At 47.2% G+C, this 9,893-nt stretch overlaps 1 protein-coding gene across 1 annotated transcript; it reads left to right on the top strand.

Annotated features, from left to right (window-relative positions):
- Positions 1 to 3,867: 3,867 nt before the first annotated feature.
- Positions 3,868 to 8,959, top strand: LOC126935536 (mammaglobin-B). The gene is made up of 3 exons (XM_050757071.1): positions 3,868 to 4,000; positions 5,607 to 5,794; positions 8,746 to 8,959. Exons 1-3 carry the CDS (start codon positions 3,946 to 3,948, stop codon positions 8,776 to 8,778), a joined length of 276 nt encoding a protein of 91 aa, XP_050613028.1. The 5' UTR covers positions 3,868 to 3,945; the 3' UTR covers positions 8,779 to 8,959.
- Positions 8,960 to 9,893: the final 934 nt, after the last annotated feature.

Raw genomic sequence — 9,893 nt, 5'->3', positions numbered from 1 at the left:
CATTAAGTTTCCTGTCCAATGGTGCAGTCAGCAAACGGAGGAGCTGGGATGTGAACACAAGTGGTGGTCAGGCTCTGAGTCCTCACTCACCACCCATCTGCCATCCAACCCTTATGAGAAAGGGCTGCAGAACCTGCAGAGACAGGACCCAGCAGTGTGGCACAGTAGCGCTTAGCAGAGCTGCAGCTTCCCAGGCACTCACTTCCGGGAGTCTTGCGAATGTCCAGCTGGGATGGGACTGCCCCATGGGATAAGGGATTTTATCCTTTCCTGACGTTTCAGTCATCTGACTCCTCTGGGAGTCACCTCCCCCATCTTCTGAATTTATCCACCTTTAAACTACCTGCTCCCTACCCACAGCCTCCCCTCGCTCTCTGAGCCAGAGGACATTTCTCCCACTTCAGGGAAGGCACCGTCTCCCTCCTCTGGCCTTCCAGAGCCCTTCGTCCATCTCTCTCTGCACCTCTCCTTTCCCATCTGGGCTTATAGTCTCCTGTGTGTGTCTCCCCAGGCCTCTCAGAGGTACGCAGGTTCACAGTTCTCTTCTGACAATTGAGGGAGTGTGAAAAATGCGCCACTGTCACGTGCATCTTGGGCGTGTGTGTAAGGGGAAGGGGGTTCTTCCTTGGTTGCCGTAGACTCCCCATGGAAGCTACAGCCTCTCCTTTCCTCAGCCCCATTTCAGAAAGAAGAGGCCAGAAAGCGTTTCTGATGTGTGTGGTCCCTTTAGAGGATTCACACTGTTCCCTTCACTCAATCCCAACCCCGTGTCACCCGATGTATTCACCCCCACGCAGGGGAAGGTCAGTCTTTGCAAGCTTCTGACACATTTTGGGACACTGAGCTGGAATATGGGAGTGCTGGGGTGGACCGAACACTGAGCAACTCAGACTTGGAATCCCAGCATGAGACTCTGGCCAACGCGAGGGAGGCGCCGGGTCTAGACGAGGTCTTGGTGACTTGAACAACAGGCATATTGCCGCCAACCAAGATGGCTCCAAGAGGCCTTTCCTGAAGTTCTGTTCTGGGTAAGCAGGTGACTGACAGGGCAGGGCCATAAGGACTGGGGCACAAGACAAAGCCCCAGTAAGTACTGGCCGAGGAGACAGTCTCACATTTCATGATCAAGGTCCTTCACTCCCCTTGGGAAACAAGGCCACCAGCCAACGTTAGCTGTGTACAGTGGTAAGTAAACAACACCTCTCCCTTCTGTCCTCCCCCAAATTAGGTTTGTTCTTGACCACTGAGGCTCCATCTGAACGGTGGAAAGAAACATGTCACAAGTAATCCAGAGAGTAAACAATGCATTCACAGGGAATTAACAATGGATTCGTCCCTCTGGCTGTTTCATCTATTCTTTTTTTTTTTTTTTTAACCTGAGCCAACTATGTTTTTCTTGTTCCTATGACCTTCACTGTGACCCTAATTAAACAGGGGTGGCGTTTTTATCATGTGAGGCTGTCCCGTCCTTCTCCTGATTCTATGTGGCCACGTTCCCTCCCTTACCTTGCCAGATGCTATCTGTCCTCAAGCTTCTGTACTTGCAGTTCCCTCTCCCTGAAATGCTCTTCCCCAGATGTGTCCCTGGACATCACCATCCACTCATCCAAGTCTCAGCTGAAACAGCACCTGCTCTACAGGCTGCCTCGGGGGACTTACAGGCCACTGCCCCTGGGCAGCCATCTATGACAGTGTTCAGCCGTTGTGAATATTTTGCTGTTCTTTGCAGCAGTGACCACTTTCTCGTACCTCTAATGTATCTTATCCTTAGTCTTGTTCTTTGTGTCCTTCATTAGAAAATAAGGCCCACAGGAGCAAGCACCTGGTCTAACCTGTTTCTAGAACTGAATCTAGCGCAGGGCCCAGCTCGCAGGAGAAGCTGTGATGAAGCAACAGTGATGTGGATAACAAGGGATCCATGCATGAATTCAACTGCCATTTATTCAGAATTATCTTATGCTTGGCCATGTGTTTAAAAATTTACAGACTGTTGGCCGGGAGAGGTGGCTCACGACTGTAACCCAGTACTTTGGGAGGCCAAGGCGGGTGGATCACAAGGTCAGGAGTTTGAGACCAGCCTAGCGAACATGGTGAAACCTCGTCTCCACTAAAAATAGAAAAATAAAAATAAAAATAAAAATTAGCTGGGTGTGGTGGTGCACACCTATAATCCCAGCTACTCAGGAGGCTGAGGCAGGAGAATCGCTTGAAATTGGGAAGGCTGAGTTTGCAGTGAGATCACGCCACTGCACTCCAGCCTGGGCAATAAGAGTGAGACTCCATCTTAAAAAAAAAAAAAAAAAAAATTACAGAGCGTCTATCATCATTACAAAAATTCAGCATCACGGCTGGGCATGGTGGCTCACACCTGTAATCCCAGCACTTTGGGAGGCTAAGGTGGGTGGATCACCTGAGGTCAGGAGTTCGAGACCAGCCTGGCCAACATGGAGAAACCCCATCTCTACTAAAAATATGAAAATTATCCAGGCGTCGCGCCACATGCCTGTAATCCCAGCTACTCAGAAGGCTGAGGTAGGAGAATCGCTTGAACTTGGGAGACAGAGGTTGCAGTGCGCCAAGATCGTGCCATTGAACTCCAGCCTGGGGTGAGACTCCATCTCAAAAAAAAAAAAAAAATTCAGCGTCACTTATACCCATTTAGTAAAGAGAGAAAGGAAGCCCAGAGGGACCAGCGTTGTAACTTGCCTAAAGACACAGCATGACTACATGTGGCCTCCGGGATCCACACCCACACCTGCCCAAATCTCATCACCTAAATCCCATCATGGACCAACCCCATTGCCACCCACTGCCCAGCACTGCCTACCCAAGCAGTCAGCTACTCCACTCACTCCCAGCATCCTCTCAACCAGTGGAAGGAAAACCGTAAAAGACTAACAAAGAACTAAGCACGAATTAAATTATAAATATATTGTAAAATAAATAGTGTTGTAATTCTTAACAAGAATAACAAGAAGCTTTCAGTTGAGGTTATATATTAATGTTTCTCCCAAAACTTAAAGCACTTTTCTGGGCTGGGCGTGGTGGCTCACGCCTGTAATCCCAGCACTTTGGGAGGCTGAGGGGGGCAGATCACCTGAGGTCAGGAATTCAAGACCAGCCTGGCTAAAATGTTGAAACCCCGTCTCTACTAAAAATACAAAGATTAGCCGGGTGTCCTGGCACGTGCCTGTAATCCCAGCTACCCAGGAGGCTGAGGCAGGAGAATCGCTGGAACCCGGGAGGCGGAAGCTTCAGTGAGCTGAGATCGCGTCACTGCACTCCAGCCTGGACAACAGAACAAGACTCTGTCTCAAAACAACAACACCACCCCAAAAAACAAAACAAAAAAGCCCCCACTTTTCTGAAAAAGAAATGTCTATGGATTAGGAAGGTCTGCCTCCCAGAGGAAGATGCCGGTAGCCCAAATATTTGATGATTCCAGGACCGGCAGATATACAAGTTATGAAACTGTTTGTACCTTGAAGAATAAGGAGAAGAAGAGGAAAAGACAAAGAGGAGTAGAAGAAAAAGAATAGAAGGAGGAGGAGGAAGAAGGGAAAGAGGACTAGAAGAAAACTACAATAATAACAACAGTGTTGAGAGCACAAGATCACACCATTGGGTTTTGCTTTATATTGTGGAAAACACTGTTGCATCCATTTTACTAAAAGCCGTGTGTCATTATTGTAGTCCCCAAATTGTCAGGGATCCAAATATTACTGCCTTCTTGGTTTCTACAAACAGAGCACAGGCTGGCTGGGCTCCCCTTGGGGCACACTATTGTGCCCTGGTCCCACGCCAGGCTGACACTCTACTTCATTCCTGGGAGGGACTAAGGTGTCTCCCTGGGGAATAAATAGAGCAGGGCTGGGCGCTCACCTCCACAGCAGCTTCCTTGATCCCTGCCACGCACGACTGAACACCGACAGCAGCCGCCTCGCCATGAAGCTGCTAATGATCCTCATGCTGGCGGCCCTCCCTCCGCTCTGCTATGCAGGTGAGTTCTGGGCAGAGACGGCTGCTTCCGGGCTAGGAGTTGTCATTCTGGGCCCCTGTAGAAGAACTCGCAGCCCTTAATCCCCAGCACAGATGAATCCCAGTGTGAAGGGCCTGGGTGTGATAGGCCTTAGGATCCCCGTGAGTTCCTGACAATCAAGTGGGCAGTGCCCTCGTGGGCTGTCCCCTGCATTGGAGCTGCACGTAGTGTATCATGGCACTCGGGGTCTCACCATGGTCACGGCAACCATAGAAACCAGGATGAGTCTCAGGATTGAATACTGAAATTAACGATTTCAGCGGCAAGAGAGAGATGGCATCTGCACTTAGAAACCACGAAATAATCGTGGGTCTCCTTGAATGTGGAACGAAATAGGAAACCTCCCAGGACAGAAGGCCCAGGCTGCAGAGTGTGACCCAGTTTCTCTCACCCTGTGTGGCTCACTCTGTGTTCTCAGAGTTGATCTGGGTCCTTCTGGGATGCCCTTTCCCTCCCAGTTGCTTCAGGCTCAAGGCAGACCGGTGAGGAGAACTCACCCCCCCCTCCCCCGGAGTCTCCTTCCAGCACTGAAGATCCAGTGGGAGGCAAAAGCCCCGGCTGCTGGAATCAGCACTAGTAGTTCCATAGGGAGCCTGCCTTGTGCAATTCACAAAGGTGGATTCCAAACCCTACCGTATTGGTGTCCAAGGTAGGTGCAGACGCGTAGAAGGGTGACAAGCTCACAGTCAACAAACTAGAAAATCACAAAGTCCAGAGCACAACCAGCTCACATGAAGCCAAGTCCTGAGCTCTTTCCTCTCCCTTACACTGAGGGGGTGACCTCAGATCCCTTCATGGACAAGTTCTATTTCCCATTCATGTGTGTGTGTGTGTGTTTGAGACAAGGTCTTGCTGTGTCACCCAGGCTGGGACAGGGACTGGTGTGCAATGGCACGGTCTCAGCTCACTGCAATCTCTTCCTCCCAGGCACAAGTAATGCTCCTGTCTCAGCCTCCCAAGTAGCTGGGACTACAGGTGGGCACCACGATGCCTGGCTAATTTTTAATTTTTTTGTAGAGATGAGGTCTCCCTATGTTGTCCAGGCTGGTCTTGAACTCCTGAGCTCAAGCAATTTGCCTACCTTGGCCTCCCTAAGTGCTGGGATTACAGGCGTGAGCCACCTTCCCTGGTCACACATTCCCTTTTATTGCAGGAGAGTCAACAGAACTAACGGACAATGTCCTAGACCCATTAATCTGAAATCCTTGGAAACCCTCGCTGATGCTGGGCATGATAACAGGGAAGCATTGCATGACTTTGAACCAAGAAAGCCCAAGCGGTGTTTGCTATGTGCCCCCAGTCAGAGCACCTCATTTCTCGAGGGTCCTCTTCGCCAAGGATACATGGGGTTGGGCTTCTCTGGGTTTGGGAGGTTGGAGAGAATTTGCAGAGCCTGAGTTTATGCTCTCAGAATTGAGAACTCTACATCCTGCACCAAAATCTTTCTGAACCTCAGTCTGTCCCTGGAGGTACGAAGACAGCCGGCTTTCCCAACTCATCCGTAAAATGAGCTCACACCTCTGGTAATGGCCCATGTTCTTGTGTATTTTTTTTTTTTTTTTTTCAGATTCTGGCTGCAAACTCCTGGAGGATGTGGTTGAAAAGACCATCAATTCTGACATATCTATACCTGAGTACAAAGAGCTTCTTCAAGAATTCACAGACAGCGAGGCCGCCACGGAGGCTATGGGGAAGTTCAAGCAGTGCTTCCTCAGCCAGTCACGTAGAACTCTGAAAAACTTCGGACTGATGATGGTAATTTTGGCTTCTTCTTAGGTACCCTTTGAAAATCACCGATCAGAACCAGCGGGCTCTAAACTTTATATATCAATTCATTAAACTTTGTCTCCAGGCTGCTTTGCCACTTCACACTGAGAATCTTTAGGTAGTGATAAATGGAAAAGGCAAAAGGGAGAAAAGCAAGACTTAGAGATCACCCATCTACCTCTGACCTCACCAGTCCATTCTCACACAGACACAGACACACATAAGCACACAAGTATAGACACACAGACACACAGCGACAGGCATCTGCATTTTTTTTGGTTTTTTTTTTTTTTTTTTTTTTTTGAGACGGAGTTTCGCTCTGTCACCCAGGCTGGAGTGTAGTGGCACGAATCTCAGCTCACTGCAACCTCCACTTCCCGGGTTCAAGTGAATTGCCTGCCTCTGCCTCCCAAGTATTTGGGATTACAGGTGTGCGCCACCATGCCCTGCTAATTTTTGTATTTTTACTAGAGATGGAGTTTTGCCATGTTTGCAAGGCTGGTCTCAAACTCCTGACTTCAAGTGATCTGCCTCCCTTGACCTCCCAAAATTCTGGAATTACAGGTGTGAGCCACGGCACCCAGCCAGACACATGCACATTTTTATTAAGAGAAAAAATTTGGTTCTCAAGGAGTCACACACTTGTAGGAGCAACCTACTAAGACATTTCCTAGTTTCACAAAACAAATATTAAAAACATTCTTATTATTTTTTATCTAGCTCAGAAAATACAATTTGTGCAAATTCTGCATTTTCTAAAATAAAGAAAAAGAATTTTTTTGAGATGGAGTTTCACTCCGTCGCCCAGGCTGGAGTGTAGTGGCATGATCTTCGTTCACTGCAAACTCTGCCTCCTGGGATCAAGCAGTTCTTGTGCCTCAGACTCTCGAGTAGCTGGGACTACAGGCACGTACCATCACCATGCCCAGCTAATTTTTGTATTTTTAGTAGAGATGGGGTTTCACCATGTTGGCCAGGCTGGTCTCGAACTCCTGGCCTCAGGTGATCTGCCAGCCTCGGCCTCCCAAATTGCTGGGATTACAGGTGTGAGCCATCCCTCCTGGCCTAAAATAAAGAATTTAAAATGCAAGTCCAAGCAACCAAGATTTGTTAGCATACATGACTGGAAATCATGCACCACTTAATTAAGTGCCTCATGAAGTGGGAAGTGCAGATCACGGGTGTGAAACAGCACGAGTGCTAGAATTGTTTACAACAAAGTCAATTAGAATTGTTTACAACAAAGTCAATGGTTATAACATTGAGTGTTTCTGTTTATAAAGATGTGTTGGCTACGAGTTTTTTGTTTTTTTGTTTTGAGACGGAGTTTAGCTCTTGTTGCTCAGGCTGGAGTGTAATGGCACGATCTCGGCTTACTGCAACCTCCGCCTCCTGGGTTCAAGTGATTCTCCAGCCTCAGCCTTTGGAGTAGCTGGGATTACTGGCACATGCCACCACACCCAGCTGATTTTAAGTAGAGATGGGGTTTCACCATGTTGGCCAGGCTGGTCTCAAACTCCTGACCTGAGGTGATCTGCCCACTCAGCCTCCCAAAGTGCTGGGATTATGTGTGTGTGTGTTTTTTTTTAAGAATTTATTTAATACCCCAAAATTTTATTTAAAACATTCCATAATAGAAAATTTAGAGATATATCAAATGCTCAAGGATAAAAGTAAATATTAACTGCAATTTGGGATGGTTGAATCATTTTTTTCTTTAAAAACTCAGATTAGCCAGGTTCGGTCCCTCATACATGTAATCCCAGCACTTTGGGAGGCCAAGGTGGGTGGATCACTTGAGGTCAAGAGTTCAAGACCAGCCTGGTCAACATGTTGAAACCCCGTCTCTACTAAAAATACAAAAATTAGCCAGGTGTGGTTGCGCACACCTGTAATTCCAGCTACTTGGGTGGCTGAGGCAGGAGAATTGCTTGAACCCAGGAGGCAGAGGTTGCAGTAGGCAAAGATAGTGCCACTGCACTCCAGCCTGGGCAATAAAGAGAGACTCCATCTCAAAAACAAACAAACAAACAAACAATAAACCCAAACAAACCAAAAAAACCCCTCAGATTAATCATTTATATTATAAAACTCTAATGTTTCTTGTTTCCATTTTTTTGTTTTGTTTTGTTTTGTTTTTTTGAGACAGAGTCTTGCTCTTTTGCCCAGGCTGGAGTGCAGTGGTACAATCACAGTTCACTGCAGCCTCCATCTCCTGGGCTCAAGTGATCCTCCCACGTTAGCCTCTTGAGTAGCTGCAACTACAGTTGCACACTAGCACATCCAGCATATATATATATTTTTTTTTTTTTTTTTTTTTGGTAGAGATTGGGTTTTGTCATATTGCCCAGATTGGTTTAAACTCCTGGGGTCAAGCAATCTGCCCACCTTGGCTTCCCAAAGTGCTGGGATTACAGGCATGAGCCATCGCACCCAGCCCAGCTCCAATATTTCATAGACCTCAAAGGTAATGGTGAAGAGTCTCAGCCTGTTACAACATTTCCACCTTTTATGCCTGTGCAATAACTCAAAACCATCACATTCTTGTATTTGAGCTGAGATTTTTTTTTTTTTTTTAACCATTCTGTGTTGTAAAAGTGGTATCAGAAACAGTCCAAATGATCAGGTCTTCAACAAATAGTATGTGCAGCATATTTATTGGATAAGTTATTTCAAGGAATAGAATTTTTGGAGAAAAAAAGTATTACATGGATCCCTGGTAGGGAAGAGGTCCTACAACCCTGGCCCCTGTTTGGCGTTATGAAGTGTCTCCTAGAGGACAGAATAAACGGAGAGGGGATGCTGGCTTTTCTTCCGCTGCAAATTTTCCTGGGAGTTAGCTGTTTGTGGACAAATGCAAGAAAACAAGAAGGCAAGTTATACTATTTGACTTAGTAAGTGAAATTTGCAAACCTAAGTGATCTGTTTTTGTTTTCCAGCATACAATGTACGACAGTATTTGGTGTAATTAAGAGTAATTAACTTTACACAAGGTGTTTGGCTCAGAGGACTACAGACTATGGCCAGAACTCATCTGTTGATTGCTAGAAGCCACTTTTCTTTCTTGTGTTGTCTTTTTATATGTGGAAACTGCTGGACAATTGTTGAAACCTCAAATTCATTTCCATTTCAATAAACTAACTGCAAATCACTAAAATTATTTCTTGTTCTTCTATTAAAAAAAAAAAAAAGAGGCTTCCCAGACTGCACAGGCAGGCTGTAGGTTGCAGACAGAGAGGCCTCGAAGGAGCTGGGTGAGGGTCCGAGGTTTCTGGGAAACGCTTGAATTCTCATCATCTCCAGCCCAAGAGTTGGACTTCTCTCTCTCCGAAGAAAAAAAGCATTAGCTCTTGTTGCCTAATTTTTCTCTGAAGAGTGTTTCACGCTCCACATCCCACTACCTCCCTCAGCCACTTTCTCTGGAAACCTCACACTCTTGGGGTCGTGCTCAGAAGCCCTGATTTTACCCCAGTCCCATCCATGCTGAGCCCTGCTGGTTATGCCAGGCTCCTCTGGGTTGTCTCTGGGCCTCCCCCGGGTGTGCAGGGCCCAGACCAGAGCCAGTCAGGGAGGGGAGGAGTGCAAAGCAAGGGGGATCCTGTCTGAATTTTAAATTTTGATTTTTATTTGTCATTCATGGATGTTGGCGTTAATGTTGAACTTTTAAAGTATTGCATGAAAATATTACTTACCCTGATGACTGAGTTTTCTAGCATAACAACACCTTAAATTATGCAATGTTCCCCCGTCCAGTCTCTGCCAGTGGGTTCATCCTCCCCTGCCCCACAGTGAGCTGCAAAGGCCATGAGGGTTGAGGGGAGTGAGTGTGATGTGCAGGGACCCGGCACAGCAGAGGATTTTTAAATGGAAACTAGGGTCTCGTTCATGTTCTGTCCCCTGTATTCCTGTCATCAGGGTTAGGTTATTACTACCTCTTCTGCTGTCACTTCAGCCTGTCCCTCTTCTTAGTGGGGCCATCCCCTCACCCAGGAAGACCCTGTCTGTTTCTCAGACAACTCAGTTCCACCAGGGATGACTCTTCCCTTCAGCAAGGCAGGCGCAGGGATCCAGGCCCACAACAGGGGTC

The sequence above is a fragment of the Macaca thibetana genome, chromosome 14 (genome assembly GCF_024542745.1).
Source record: "Macaca thibetana thibetana isolate TM-01 chromosome 14, ASM2454274v1, whole genome shotgun sequence".
Classification (NCBI taxonomy): Eukaryota; Metazoa; Chordata; class Mammalia; order Primates; family Cercopithecidae; genus Macaca; species Macaca thibetana.
This window is presented reverse-complemented; position numbering and strand designations above follow the sequence as displayed.